This window comes from Ziziphus jujuba, chromosome 7, assembly GCF_031755915.1.
Source record: "Ziziphus jujuba cultivar Dongzao chromosome 7, ASM3175591v1".
In the NCBI taxonomy this organism is placed as follows: domain Eukaryota; kingdom Viridiplantae; phylum Streptophyta; class Magnoliopsida; order Rosales; family Rhamnaceae; genus Ziziphus; species Ziziphus jujuba.
Window position 1 is genome coordinate 26,053,387 of NC_083385.1, and position 16,211 is coordinate 26,069,597.

General features: G+C 34.7%; 1 protein-coding gene across 1 annotated transcript; it reads left to right on the plus strand.

Moving 5' to 3' along the window:
* The first annotated feature begins 12,620 nt into the window (after positions 1-12,620).
* LOC132804500 (leucine-rich repeat receptor protein kinase HPCA1-like) lies at positions 12,621-14,949 on the plus strand. The gene is made up of 5 exons (XM_060818912.1): positions 12,621-12,712; positions 13,141-13,212; positions 13,342-13,503; positions 14,198-14,266; positions 14,787-14,949. The coding sequence occupies exons 1-5, from the start codon at positions 12,621-12,623 to the stop codon at positions 14,947-14,949; spliced, it is 558 nt and encodes a 185-aa protein (XP_060674895.1).
* Positions 14,950-16,211: the final 1,262 nt, after the last annotated feature.

The window sequence follows — 16,211 nt, forward strand, 5'->3', positions numbered from 1 at the left end:
TCAAGTCTTACCTCGTCCTCATTCCACATCACCCAAATACCCTTAGAAAATCAAGCAAAATCAACCTTGACCACCATATTCAATTCATTTTACTAATAGCCCTATTAGTTTTTAATTCACCAATTTGAGATTCTAAAATTACAAAGAGATTAACTCTATTAAATTTAACAGGATTATTCGAATTTCTTCTAAACTCATCATTAGAAGCACATGAGCATTTAATATTAAACAATTAATAGAAACAAATAAAAATTAACTTTCTATTAAAAGTGAACCACTCTGAAACCTTGATAGGCCCATACAAGGAAGATTCTCAAATCTGATATGACCTTCCACAACTTGCTGCTCCAACGTATCTAGAGGCTTAGAATTCTTCATACCGTCAATAGCAATACCAGAACCCTAAATGAAATGGGAGAAACTTAAAGTGATATTCTACATATTGCTTTTAAAAGCATTAACTTCCTTTTTGGAGGGATCAAGGAAAAGAGAACTTTCACACTTACTCCCACCTCAATCCATCAAAATGACTTTTCATCATTTTTTCTTGATCAAGGAATTAGGAACAAGACTTTTACCAGAGAAATTTGTCCTCTTTTTTTTATCAATTTTATATTCAATCTTTTTAGATCGAGACTTAGTCAAAATGGGCTAATTCAAAAATTCATAAAAAATCCGAGCCTTATTTGAATCACAAGCACTTCCTTCCCTTACTTTCTATCCAACACCATAGTTTTCTTAGGGTTATCATGTAGATCCTTAACTATATTGTTAGGTCAATCAACTTCCAGCAACTCATTAATTTTTTTTCCTTAGATGGCTTTTCAAAAACTTGAAAATAAGCTCAAGTTTGAATCTTTTTTCAAACATCTTTTTGTTGGGAATCCCTCACCTTCTTCCCAAAATTTTGTTTGATTGAGCAATCATTTAGGGTAAAAACCTTTTATCTTTCTTCATCAGTGAGTGAGGAATCATCCTTTTTCATAATACCTTGTTTAGTAGCAGGATCTAAAGTTTTTTTAATAATTTTTAGCAAGAAAATTCCCTATGCCCAACACACCCACAATGGAGACAAACCACACCAACTCCTTCATGTTTAGTTCTTTGTGCATGAGAACCCATAATAACCTTAGGCACCAAAGTCTAGGTAATATCCATCTCGACACATAAATGAACAAACCTCCCCCTTTGAACCATCTTAGTATTTCAATCAAATCCTTAGAGCCTTATCAATTGAATTCCTAATTCAACTCAATAATAACGCCTAGTGATACTAAAAGGGCAAATAAAGGAGCTTTATCTAGGCAGCTTTTTGCCCATTCGATCCACAAAGGATCAAAGTGAAGTCTCCAAGCTTAAACAGCAAGATAGTGGCCAACAATTACCCAAGGGCCTTTAGTTAGAACACAAATTTGATCATCAGAAAAAAGAAGTCTAAGAATGTAAAAACCATTTTTGATGCCCCATGACGTGAAAGGCTCTTTGAATTTTTCATCTCAGATGAAAGTGATCCACCAAAAAGTTACACGGCATGATTTCCCCACTAACTTGATAATCAGAGCTTGCTTCCATAGCTTCCACAAATTCTTCTACTCCTTACTTGAAAGAACCAATCTTGTAACATCCATCAATCCTTCCAAACAATCTAGATTCTACATCTCATCCTAAAAATCCTCATCCATATCATTGCCACTTACAAAATCCTTCTATTCCTTACTACTGGTGTTCTATACTGTATATGTGGATATGATTAGCTCGCAGGTATATAGAGTTGTTCTGTGGGATATTGTGGACTTGAGGGTTGGCAGGTATAATGCGTGGTTAGCATTAGCCGCGGTCCATTGCTGGGATGACTGTTGATAGCAGTGGCGCTGTGGGATGCCACATGATCGTATGCCGGTTTCTCTCTTTAACCTCCCTATCAGACGGTGCTTGAGACACTGAGTACCGTTGGACATCACTGATATATAATTTGGTGCATCAAATGATTTTCTTGATATGATTTTCAAAATAAGGATGTTTTCAAAGAGTATTTAAAATTAAAATGTATTTAATGGTGTTTTCATTATTTATTTCAATTTGAGATTTTAGCATAAATTTCATGGAATTTTATTATGTTTTTATCATTTATTTAGATTAATGTTTCAAAAATATATTTTACCATGATTTTACTATATAAATTGATTTGATGATTTAAAATGGATTTTATTATATTTGTACCATTTATTTAAAAAAATGGATGTTTTAAATTGATCTAAATATTTCTTTTATTAATTCATTGATTTTTTCTACTTATTTTAGATTGATCATTTCAATGCCTTTTATCAAGTTTTTATTATTTATTTCAATTTGAAGTTTTAACATGAGTTTGATTGTATTTCATTATCTATTTGCCAATGAGGTTTAACATTAATTTAAATATTTCCTTGATTATTTCTAATATAAATTTTACTGTGATTTTGTTTTATTTTATTTATAATATTTTATTTACAATTTAATAATTGTTATTAAAATTATTTTTATTTTTATTTTTTTCCTTATAAATTTTAGATCTTTAATTTATTGTATTTTATTTGCAATTTACTTAACTAATTATTTCTTGATTTTTTTGGGGCATACAAATATTGGATTTTGTGAAAATATTTTAAAAATGAGAAACTTTTCCAATTGAGTGAATTGTGAGGGTTTTAAAGGAAAACATTATTTCCAACTAATTATTATTTATTTATCTATCATTAATTAATCAAGTTTATTTTATTGTTATCTTATTATTATTATTGTATAGTAGATTGAGGTCACTCACTGAGATGATTAGCATCTCACATTTTTAAATCCGTTCCTTTAGGCTCAGGTTAGTAAACGTTGATCGTCCGGGAACAAACTCGACGTCTTTATTTGTTGTTGAAAGTCCAAGAAGTCTTCCTTTCTTTGTTTCCTATCTTGTAATATTTCTTTCTACTTCATGTTGTAATAACTCTTATACTTAGAATTTTATAAAATGCTCTGTATACTATTTTATATGTATTTATTTAACATTGCACTGATTCCTTGTTTATTTATTTGAAGTGCTGTAAATTTATAGAAATAAATTATAGTAAGGTGGGAAGAATAAGGTGGTACATATAAAAGTGTGTTTTTTGTGTAGGAAATTTTGTTGTAAGTCCAACCTTTAGGGGAGATGCTGTCGGATTTTCCATTGAAGGGTTCGATAGAATTTCCTTGAGATCAGGGCTTGTCTAGAGTTCTTAATAGGATCCACCTTGGAAACCTTCCCAGGATCTCCAAGGTGGTCCCGCCTAGGGAAGTCCCACTAGACAATCCCTAGAGGATATCCAATAGAATCTCACTTAGAACGTGGACAACCGAATACAAATATTATCAATAATACCTCAATATATAGAAAAAAAACACAACAATATAACTATACATATGGTCAATACTATGTCTAATAACTAGATCAAAACATTCTAAAAGTGTTTGTAAAATTTAGAAGAACAGCTGATACAAATAGGTCTCGAAGGATAAAGATAAATAGAGAAAGGCAAGTACTACCGCTGCGGTGGAAAGTACACAACAACAAGGAGGTGCGAGATAGACTGCAACTAATTGCCTGAGCCTAGGGGAACAAATTTAAAACAAATAAAATGTGAGATAAAGAAATATCAGTGAGTAGCATAGTAAAATAAAAAAAATAATAATTTATTTCCGTAAAACTTTCTCTCAAGACCTCTTGTTCTACTCGTTTAAAAAGTTTCCCATTTAAAAATCATTTCGTAAAACCCAAACTTGTACCCCAATTTATATCATAAAATCTATGCTCAAAAGATATAAGCAAATGATCAATATTATATTACAAAATATCTTAATCACGATATAAATATTGAGCATAAAATATTATAAACACAATTTCATGAAATAGTTATGAAAGTGTAGTGATAACCACCATATTTGAAAACCAACAATATACTCAAAAAATATACAATGTATCATACAATATACCGAACTATAAACCGTGGGATACACCCACCTCATGTCCCTCAACATACGAAAGGTATCGTGGAAATAACAAATCGTCGGGGCGTACCCAACCTCACGGCCTGTGGCAATAATAAACTTATAGGATGAACCCAACCTCACGGCACCGTGACATTAATAAACCTGTGGGATGAACTCAACCTTACTGTACCATGGCAAACCGTGCACTATAATATATTGTTGGTCCAAAACTTTGGTATTATATAGAACATCAATTAAAAATAAACAATACAGTATCCGTAAAATAATCTTATGAGATCATACTTTTTCAAACAATACTATAACATAAATCATAATTTAATATTCAAACTCAACCACTTATTTAAATATTTCAAAATTTTCAAATAATCATTTTATGCTAAAACCAGAAATACCAATGTGAAATATATTCATCATAAACCAATTTTAAGCACATAAAATTATAAAATATTTGACCATACTTAAAATCATTTAATTTTCAATCTGCTTTCTCAATTCAATTATTTTCCAAAATGATTTAAAATCTCAATTCAAATACCAGGATATTTAAATAACGTGATCCACAATTCATGATGAACTCATCAGAATTAGAAACCATTTAAAATCTTATCAAAATCTTCATAAAATAATAACACATATATGCGTAAAGTAATCATTTAAATCAAATGATATATTCATAAAATAACCAAACCATATATATTATACTACATGGCCAAAACATTTTAAAAAATATAACCACTCATAATGCTGGCGATGTTCACTCTTGTTCCCCTGCAGGACGGCCTCCAAACTCAACACGAGTGTCTGTAATATAATAAAACATTTCTCAGGCTCCAATAACTAAAAATCAAAAACATTTATGAACCCAAATGTCTTAAATTTAATTTGTACAATTATAAAATTAATCAAATTAGATACTGACAGGTCCAATTATACTGCATACCCTTAGAACTTGATATCCAAAATTGGGGCTTTTCACCCAAAAGCTAATCTTTAGAAATTGAACCATCTAATTTCACTAATCCAACTTCAATTTTGTCTAATTTGAGCAAATTTTGTTCAAACACAGTCCAAATTTATCCGGTATTTAACTAATTGATCCAAAAATGGAAAAATTATCCAACATCCTCCAAAATTCACAAACTTTATATGATTGGAAAGCCCAGGAGATAAGGAATGCAATAGTGAACTCACCTCGGTCTAAAAGTGTCATTGATGGCTGGAAAACTTATCATAATACTCGGCCAAAGTCCATATTGATGTATTTCTCAAACGATGAGGAATCTTTGCAAATAGACCATGGAAATGAGTTCAAAGGGTCCAAAAGGGGTGGGGACGGGTGTATGGAATGGCTTGAAAAGGCCAAAAAATGGACAAATGGCCACTGGCTTCAACCGGTCGATCCCGATGCATCGGCCGGCAATTTGGCCTGAAATTTTACCAATGTGGTCGCCCGGGTGTGGGTAACAATGGTGGCTGGTGCATGCATAAGGAGGGTGGCTGGAATTAGGTAAAACAGAGATGACCCAATTAGGGTTAAAACGGGTTTGAAATGATCCGATTCGGATTTGTGGGTCTGAAGAGAAAATTCTCTAGTTTAGGGGACAAAATGGATATTTTGAAACTTGTTTCCTGCTGGGCATGCTTTCCAACATTTATATATAGCCTTGGGTCACTAACAGATGAAAATCTGAGACTAGTTTGGACACTGATATAAAACTAATATTTGAACTTTAGAGAACCATAATTTTTATTCGTGACTTAGAATGTGGCGTGCCACCAGTTTACGAACTCGTATCGATAAGCTCTACACAATGGTACATCAGTCAAACCAAAAATCTTAACCATAGAAAAAGTCAACTTTGGACCCACATACTGTTCAATTGGTCAAACATGGTCAAACCTTGTCAAACTTGTACAACAGAGGTATTTTACTACTGGTTGTTACAACCTATCCCCTTAAAGAAATTTCATCCACGAAATTCATACATTAATTTTAGAAGAGGTGAGAATACTGACTCCGCATTTGATCCTCTCGCTGTTAAGTTGCCTCATCGACTAGGTGACTTCACCAAAGAACCTTCACTAAGACTATGGTCATGTTGTGAAGCCTTTCCTCTTTCCTATTCAAAATTTGCACTGGCTGCTCCTCATAGGATAGGTCATCCCTCAACTCAAACTCTGGTGTCTCCAACACATGCGATGGGTCTGAGATATACTTGCGAAGCATGGAGATGTGGAATACATCGTGGACTCAAGAAAGCTCCTCTGGGAAGACTAACCAGTAAGCCCCTGGACCTATCCTCTAAACTTTTTCATATGGTCCAATGTAGTAAGGACTTAGCTTCCCTCACTTTCCACAGCGTACTATGCCTATGCCTTTCCAAAGTGAGTTTCAAGAGTTCTCGATCGCCAACCTCAAACTTTATATCCTTCCTACGCATGTCCGCGTAGCTTTTTTACTTAACTTGTGCTACTTCCAACCTTACCCATATACTATTGACCTTATCCACTGTCGCTTGAACAATCTCAGGGCCTAGAAGTTTTTTCTTCCGGTTCATTCCAACATAATAGAGTCCAACATTGTTTCCCATATAATGTCTCATAAGGTGACATCTCAATGCTCGAGTGATAACTATTGTTGTAGGTGAACTCTATCAAAGATTGATACTCATTCCAATTTCATTTGAACTACAAGGTCTAAATAGTTCTCTCAGATTATCCATCAGTTTGAAGGTGAAAAGCGGTACTCAAATTCAACTTAACACCTAGTTTATTCATTAGTCTTGGCCAAAACCTTGAAGTGAACTGTGGATCTCTGTCAGATACAATTGATACTAGCACCCGATGCAAACTCACCATATGATTAATAAAGAGTTCTGCTAACTTCTGAGGAGAAAACCTCTCAAGAATGGGTAGGAAATGTGCGGACTTGGTGAGTCGATCCATTATCACCCAAATACTATCATGTCTTTGAATTGTGGGAGGAAGCTTGAATATAAAATCCATTGTAATGCACTCCCATTTCCATTTTAAGATGGATAAGGGCCGTAGAAGTCCATAAGGCTTTTTATCTCACTACCTTCACTTGTTGGCAAATTAGATACTTGGATACATATTCAGTAACTTTTCTTTTTATCCCTGGCACCAATAATACTCTTTCAGGGGTACATCTTAGTACTATCAGGGTACATAGCATAGGCAGAATTATGGGCTTGTTCCAATATTTGCCTTTTTAGCTCTTCATTAGCTAGAAAACAGTGCCTAGAACCAATCACCCAGGCTCAATTGCCTCTAATAGCAAAATGTGACTTTCCCCCTTGTTTGACTTTCCTTCTCATGCTCATCAAATAAGGGTCTTCAAATTGGACCTTAAAAACACAATCCATAAGTATCGGTCGTAGTCAAAAGCTAAAAAGTTCTCATGAAGTATGCATTCACAAATTAACACCTAACTGTTGCAATTCAAACATCAAAGGAATAGTGCAATCATAATCCTTAAGCAACCTCATCCATCTCCTTTGCCTTAAATTCAACTCCTTCTTCTTCAATTGCCTAGAAGCATAAGTAACAACTCATAATTTTTTCAAAAATCCATCCAACAAATCAAAAAGAAAGTTTATAATTTAAATATAATTTCCTCAAACCAAATACCAGTATCACAAAGTTAAAACTTAGATTGTTTTTTTTGCCTTTGATTACACTCCCAGTACTTGCAATTATAAGATCTTTCTTAACCTTGACAAATATCTTTCTTTTAACCAAATTCATCAAAGTCATAAAATGAAAAATTCTTATACTTATACCAATAGAGAGCCTTAGATTGCTTATAAAGCCTAAAAAAAATCCTCAAGATTGTCAATACAAAAGAATATGAAACCAAAAGATTAAATCCAAGTCCTCTTGTCATTTCAAATATCATTTTTGAAGAAATCTCAAATTCTTCCAATTTCAAACAAAATCAAAGAATACATGCCTCGAGCTAGTTACTAGATCCTCAAACCATAAGGAAGCATTTATCACTTTCTTATATTCTAGCTACGCCCCAAAAATCATATTCCTTAGGAGATTACGTTATCATCAAGAATATTAATCGCCTTAGATCCATAAAATATCATTGGCATAAAACCCTCAATCTCCAAGAAAATAAAATATCAAAACTAAGATTTAAAATCATCACCCAAAATCAGATGCCACAAAACCAACTTATGAAATTTATAGCTTAGTTCTCAACAAGTTGCCCTAAATAAGATCACTAGAATGCATCAACCAAACTTGGTCTATACCAAATTCTAATATAAGATCTTAATTTCTGTGCAATGAAGATAACTATTCTTAAACATCTAACGAGGTCAAAACAATCCTCCTGTGGGTGTGGAACTTTTCAGGTAACAACCCAAAGGAATTGAAGTCATCCCGACCTGTGTAACATATTCACGTAAAATAAAAAAGCGTGTGGTCCTTTAGCCAATAAAATTTGTCCATCACTATCATGCATAGATAATGTATCCATCACAACATTAGGGTGGCTTATGCCTCCTAACTGATCATAGCATATACCTTGTCTCTGATAAGTGGTCATCCCCTCTAACCTCTGTCTTTGGCTGTGGATGCAGACCACTGCCTAGTGTTGGTAGAACCTCTGAAGTCTGGCCTATCTATGTATCATGTACTTCGTACCCAATAGTTTGTTGAAATTTTGCACCCGATCTTAAGATTCTAACCTAACCAAGTTCTTGATAAGCACAATCCTTTTTAAAGTGTTTCGACTATCTGTAATGAAAACATAATCCATCCCATCGGCACTGTCCATCATGAAACTTGCCATATAAAATACCTCAGACTATAGATCTCTGAAAATGGTCACTACTGTTTCTCACCATCCCCTGCCCTGAACTCTGAGTGTGTCATTTTTTTTTTCTGGAATCTACTATCACCTGAGGCTATATCTGCCTCTCCTAAATCCTCCACCATCCAATTATCTTGAACTAAAGCTGCTTCTTTTAGGTGATTGCCAGTTATGGGTTTCTAAAGACATGCCATCCAAAAGATCGGCGTTTAGACTTATGCATCAAGGTCTACCCTTCTATCTCCAAGGTAACATATCTCATAGATAGATTCATGGGATGAATGGCACCTGAGATGTTTAGTGCTATAAGTTCGCTTAAACCATCAAAAGACCTCTTCTTCTTACTGATCTCATCGACAATCAAGTTGTGGCAGAACTTTGATAGTTCCCTGAATCTCCTCTCGTACTCAGAAACTATCATGCTATCCTGAGTGAGTGTCCAACTCTAACCTCTTAATCTTAACAAAGTTTGGAGGTCAAAACTTAGTGTGAAATGCAATCTTGAACTATGTCCAAGGGTGACATCCCCTAGTTCTTTTATACATCCACCACTTTCTCGAGTTTCCCTTTAGCATAAAGCTAGCTAATGTGATCTTGTCCTCATCCGAACATTGCATAGGATCCATGGAGCCATCACAACCCACTACTCCAAGTCTATGAGCCTAATTAACAGAATACCTAGTAAACCCACTCTTCTCAAGTGATCAAGCCAGGAGCTCGATCAGATGCTCCTCATAAGTGGACGCATCTTTACTTCGAGCTGTAGCATTTTGGCAACCATGTCTACCTCCTTACGACATAAACACTAATAAAAGGGTAGGTATGGAAGGCAAAACAGTAGATGAGTCGTACAGCAATGCATAACCCCGAGGAATTTAGAACCTAAAGCTCCGATAACAGGCTGAAAGGACCCTCAGGTTTTCTCAACTAGGGAAGTCCCACTGGACAATCTCTAGAGGATATCCAATGGAACCTCACTTAAAGCGTGGACAATCGAACACAAGCATTATCAATAATACCTCAATATGTAGATAAAAACCACAACAGCAGAACTATATAGATGGTCAATACTATGTCCAATAACTAGATCAGAGCATTCTAAAAGTGTTTGTAAAATTTAGAAGAACAACTGATACAAATAATTCTCGAAGGATAAAGATAAATAGAGAAAGACAAGTACTGCTGCTGCGGTGGAAAGTGTGCAATAACAAGCGAGGTGCGAGGTAGACTGCTACTAACTGCCTGGGCCTAGGGGAATGAATTTAAAACAAATAAAACATGAGATAAAGAAATATTAGTGAGTGGCATAGTATAATAAAAAAATAATAATTTATTTCTGTAAAACTTTCTCTCAAGACCTCTAGTTCCACTTATTTGAAAATTTCCTCATTTAAAATCATTTCATAAAATCCAAACTAGTACCCCAATTTAATATCATAATATATATGCTTAAAAGGTATAAAATGAACAATCAATATTATATTACAAAACATCTCAATCATGATATAAATATTGAGCATAAAATATTATAAACATAATTCACGAAATAATTATGAATGTGTAGTGATAACCACCATATTTGAAAACCAAAAATATACTCAAAACATATACAATGTATGATACGATATACTAAACTATAAACCGTGGGATACACCCATCTCACGGCCCTCAATATACGAAAGGTATCGTGGAAATAGTAAACCCTTGGGACTTATCTAACTTCATAGCCCGTTGTAATAATAAACCTGTGGGATAAACTCAACCTTGCGGTACCATGGCAAACCGTGCGCTATAATATATTACTAATTCGAAACTCAGATACTATATGGTACATCAATTAAAAATAAACAATACAGTATCCATAAAACAATCTTATGAGATCATACTTTTCCAAACAATATTATACCATAAATCACAATTTAATATTCAAACTCAACCGCTTATTTAAATATTTTTAAATTTTTAAATCATCATTTCATGCTAAAACCAGAAATACCATAGTGAAATATCTTTACCATAAACCAACTTTAAGCACATAAAATTACATAATATTTGAACATGCTTAAAATCATATAATTTTCAATTTGCTTTCTCAATTCAATTATTTTCCAAAATGAGTTAAAAACCTCAACTCAAATGCTAGGATGTTTAAATAACATGATCCACAATTCATTATGAACTCATCAGAATTAGAAACTACTTAAAATCTTATCAAATCCACATAAAATAATAACACATATATATAAATAAATGTTGATATTCATATATGCGTAAAGTAATCATTTAAATCAAATTATATATATGTAAAATAATTGAACCATATATATTATACCAAATGTGCACAACATTTTAAAAAATATAACCACTCATAGTATTACAGATGCTCACTTTTGCTCCCCTGTAGGATGACCTCCAAACTCAATATGAGTGTCTATAATATAATAAAATATTTCCCAGGCTCCAATTACTAAACCAAAGTATTTGTGAGTACCAAATTTCATAACTTTAATTTGTACAACTATAAAATTGAGCAAATTGGACACTGACTGTCCAATTATACTGCGTACGCTAGGACCTAATATCCAAAATTGGGGCTTTTTACCCAAAGGTTAATCTTTAGAAATTGAACCATTTAATGGGTCCTAATAATATCTAATTTTACTAATCCAACTTCAATTTTGTGCAATTTGACTAATTTTGTCCAAACACAGTCCGAATTTATCCGATATTTAACTAATTGACCCAAAAATGGAAAAATTATCCAATGACCTCCAAAATTCGCAAACTTTATATCAATAGAAATCCCAAGAGATAAAGAATGCAATGGTGTACTCACATCGATCCAAAGGTGTCATCGATGGCGGAAAAACTTATCGAAATACTCGGCCACAATCCACATTAATATATCTCTCAAACGGTGAGAAATCTTGGCAAACGGACCATGGAAATGTGTTCAGAGGGCCCAAAAGGGGGTGAGGGGTGTATGGGTTGGGTTGAAACGGTCAAAAAATGGCCAAACGACTTCCACCGGCTTCAAATGGCTGATCCCGATGCATCAGCTGGAGGTTTAGCTTGAAATTTGGCCGGTATGGTCACCCAGGGATGAGTAACAGTGGTGGCTGGTGCGTGCATAAGGAGGGTGGCAGGAATAGGGCAAAACGACGATGACCCTGTTAGGCGTAAAACGGGTTCAAAATGATCCAGTTCGGATCCGTGGGTTTGGAGAGAAAATTCTCAAGTTTGAGGGATAAATGGGTATTTTGGAACTTGTTTCCTTCTGGGCATGCTTTCCAATATTTATATAGAGCCTTGGGTCACTAATAGATGAAAATCTGGGACTAGTTTGGACGTTGATATAAAACTGATATTTGAAACTTTACAATACCATAACTTTTTATCCGTAATTCAGAATTTGGCATACCGCCAATCTATGAACTCATATCGATGAGCTCTACAAGTGGTACATCAATCAAACAAAAAATATTAACCATAGAAAAAGTCAACTTTGAACCCACATACTGTTCACTTGGTCAAACTTGATCAAACCTTGTCAAACTTGTACAACAGGGGTATTTTAATATGGGTTCTTACAGTTCTGGTAAAGAATTTTGGATGTAATATGACACCTCCCAGTTGGAAGGCTTCAGATCATTGTTCTAATTGGGAAGGAATTGAGTGTACCGATTCGTGTTACCTCCATGTGAGATTTCATCAAGTTTTTCACTTTGTTTTTCCACCAATCCGATGTTTCTATTACATGGCAGTTCATATTTGTAGAAAATTGTCAAGCATGGATTTGGAAGGCACACTGTTTGGAGAAATTCAAAAGCTATCTGAATTACAAATGTTGTAGGTTTTCTATTCCAATTTTTCTTCTGTTATCTGTAGGATTTTATCAATCTTGCTTGACTTCCTGCATTGCAAAAACTACTAAGGTTCACTGCTTAAATGTGCTCCATGCAAACCAACACTTTTAGAATACTATCATCAAAAGAAGTTCAACCCCAAAAAAACTTCATTTCTTTGATATTTAGCAACAAGATTAACGAACACCCTCACTTTTAACATTTTCCAATTAATTCTTACATTTTTCGTCACTAACCAGCTCATTGGTTTAGGGTTTCTATCTTACAACAAAGATCTCACAGGAGTACTCCCACCATTAATTGGGAATTTAAAGAAGCTTACAAACTTGTAAGGAGATTTGGTTGCCAAAATGATTGTTAATGTATTATGTTAAAATTCTGCTTAACTTTTTTTGCCTGTTTGTATCCCAGGATCTTGGCTGGTTGCAATTTTACTGGTACAATTCCTGACACGATAGGATCTTTAGAGCAGCTAGTCTTTTTGTAAGGATTTTGTAATTTCACTATCAAACTAGAGATTAACTTTTCTTTGTAAATTCTATCCAACATTAGTTACTTTTTCATCTATCTAGGTTGTTTCTTTTTTCATAATGCTTTCATTTCTTATTACAGATCTCTAAATTCTAATAAATTTAGTGGGGGGATTTCAGCTTCAATTGGAAATCTGCCTAAACTTTATTGGCTAGATATGGCTCACAATAACCTTCGAGGACCAATCCCTGTCTCCAATGGGAGCACATCTGATCTTGATATGATGCTTCATACTAAGCCCTTGTATGCAAATTTTCTTTCTAACTTTAAGCTATTTCACTGGTTTTCTTACAGTAAAGTTGGATTTTTTTTTTCTCACTTTCTGTCCATCTAAGTTTCTGCCCATTATGTTACGGCCATTTTGGAAGAATAAACTCTCAGGTGAAATTCCAGGGAAGCTATTTAGCTCAAGCATGAATTTGATGCATGTGCAAGATTAGAATGATGTTCTCCTTGTTTTCTTGTTGTTGTTTGTTTTTGTGTTGTATAGGAATTAATTTTGTTTATTAAGTTGACCATGGATTAGAAATTTCTTTTAGAAGCATGTACATGTATGAATTATCAATGAAGACAATTTCAATTTAAAAGTTAATCGACTCTTTCTTTTCGGTGAGCAGACTCTTCAAGAGTAATGAGCTTACTCTGGAGGTGGTGTGAGTATCAATCTTACTTTGTCTAACATTTCATGGAGATAGGTTTTGCTTTTGACCTTTTTTTTTTTTTTTGTTATCGAATTAATTTTCTTTGCTGCAGGTGCTTTGATAGAAACAGCTTAGTCGAGAAAGTTCCTTCAAACCTCAATAATCTTATGAATGTTAGCTATAAGCAAAAAATGTTTCCAAACAAAGTTTTATACTTCCATAAGTAGAATTATTAGTCAGCATAATTGCATAAAATGTTTTTAACAAAAAGTAAGAGATGATATTTTTGTCATTAGGTATCTGTCCAACAATAACTTGAGCAGCCCAGTGCTTAACATTACTGGCATGAACAACCTAGCCTACCTGTAAGTAGTAATAATTCCTACACAGTTTTCAACCTTAACGTTGTTAACAACTTTGTATGTCTCCCTCCTCATTGCCCTATTCCATGTGCGTCTTGGATTTTCTTCCTCAAACCCATGAGTATGCATGCGTCATGTAGGCATGCATGCATGCATGCCTGTGAATATGAAGAGAAATGATGATGTAGAAGCTTTCAATTAAATAAGTAAATGAATTTACCATTCACAAACAACCAGCAGAGGAAGCTGCTGGAAACTCAGCTTGGTCACCAAGCTATTTCATATATTGAAGAAGATAAAAATTATCTACCACAAAAGATGGTAAACTGTTACATATATAAACCTAAAATAAAACGATGCGTTTTAAACAATTATTCTAGAAAGATCAAAATGGTGTGTTTTTGGTTTGGGTCACATGAGCCTTGGCACATGCAAGGTAATGGCCACATGATTTAAATTGGGTTTCATTTGTCTGGTACTATAGCACTCTATTCTCCCTCGTTATAGCACTCTGTTGCTGTAGCTTTGAGCTTGCTGTTGATGTTGCTGGTGCTGCCATTAGTGCTGGTGTGTTGTTGCTGGTGCTCTACTGCTACATTGAGCTTGCTGTTTATGCTATTGGTGCGGCCAAGCTTGCTGTTGCTGCTGCCAAGCTTGTTGTGTTGTTGCCAAGCTGCTGTTGCTGAGCTATGTTTCTACCGAGCTGCTACTGGAAAGCTATGTTGCTTCTAAGCTATATTGCTCCTCCATCAACTCATTCCCGGTGTCAGGAAACTCGTCCTCGAGTTGTAAAGAAAGAATAGGAGAATTATCTTGAGGAAGATAGCGATGGAGATCGGTAACATTGAACACGGGAGAAATATGGAGATCTTCAGGTAAATCAAGGTGATAAGCATTTGGCCTAACACATTTGTAGATGACAAAAGGACCAAGTTTGTGAGGTTTTAGCTTGTTGTATGTACCAGCAGGGTAATGTTCCTTTCGCAGATAAATGATGACTAAATCACCTTCAGCATAAGTTTTGTGGCGACGATGGGCATTCGCAGCTGTCTTATATTTGAGGTTGGGTTTCTCAATTTTATTTTGAATCTCCTTGTGAAACTGGGCATAATTTTCAATGAAGGTGGCAGCTCCTTGATGAGTTGACAGAGGGAGTGAAATGAGTTGAATGGTATTGTTGGGTATCTTTGTATACACAATGGCAAAAGGCTGAAGATTGGTGGAATGATTGACCATGCTGTTATAGGCAAATTCAACCTATGGAAGGAGAGAGTCCCACTGTTTTGGTTTGTCTAAAGCTAGACTTTGAAGCATGGTACCAAGTGTGCGATTGACAACTTCGGTCTAGCCATCGGTTTGGGGATGGTAAGGACTGCTATACTGCAACTTGGTATCGAATTTCTTCCATAAAACTTTCTAGAAGTGGCTGGAAAATTTGACATCTCTATTGGAAGTGATGGTTTTTGGAATACCATGTAAACGGATTACTTCTCGAAAAAATAAATCCGCCACAAAGCTTGCATTAGAGGCTTTCTTACAGGGAAGAAAGTGAGCCATTTTAGAAAAGCAATCAACGACCACAAAAATGGAGTCAACTCATCGGACAGTCATTGGAAGGTCAAGGATGAAGTCCATGGAAAAATCCTCCTAAATTGTAACAGGAGTTGGTAGAGGAGTATACATTCCAATGTTTTGGGTGTGTCCTTTGGCAATTTGATAGGTGGGACAACATGCAACAAAAAAGGCTATTTGGGAAGTCATTTTAGGCCAAAAAGAAACGTTGGGTGATGGCTACTGGGGTCTTGTCACATCTAGCATGTGCAGCCAATCCACCCAAATGAAGATCATTCATTATGAACTTGCGTAGGGATGTCTTAGGAATACACAATTGGTTACCTTTGAAGAGATAGCCATCTAGAATGTGATAATCATCCATGTTATGGTGTAG

What these genes read in the sequence shown, in the direction of transcription:
- LOC132804500 (XM_060818912.1), top strand. Translation starts at nt 12,621, where the DNA reads ATGGCAGTTCATATTTGTAGAAAATTGTCAAGCATGGATTTGGAAGGC. An exon ending in ATGCTTCATACTAAGCCCTT is followed by an intron (nt 13,504 to 14,197) that starts GTATGCAAATTT and finishes TTTTGTCATTAG; the next exon opens with GTATCTGTCCAACAATAACT. An exon ending in ATGAACAACCTAGCCTACCT is followed by an intron (nt 14,267 to 14,786) that starts GTAAGTAGTAAT and finishes CTGTTGCTGTAG; the next exon opens with CTTTGAGCTTGCTGTTGATG.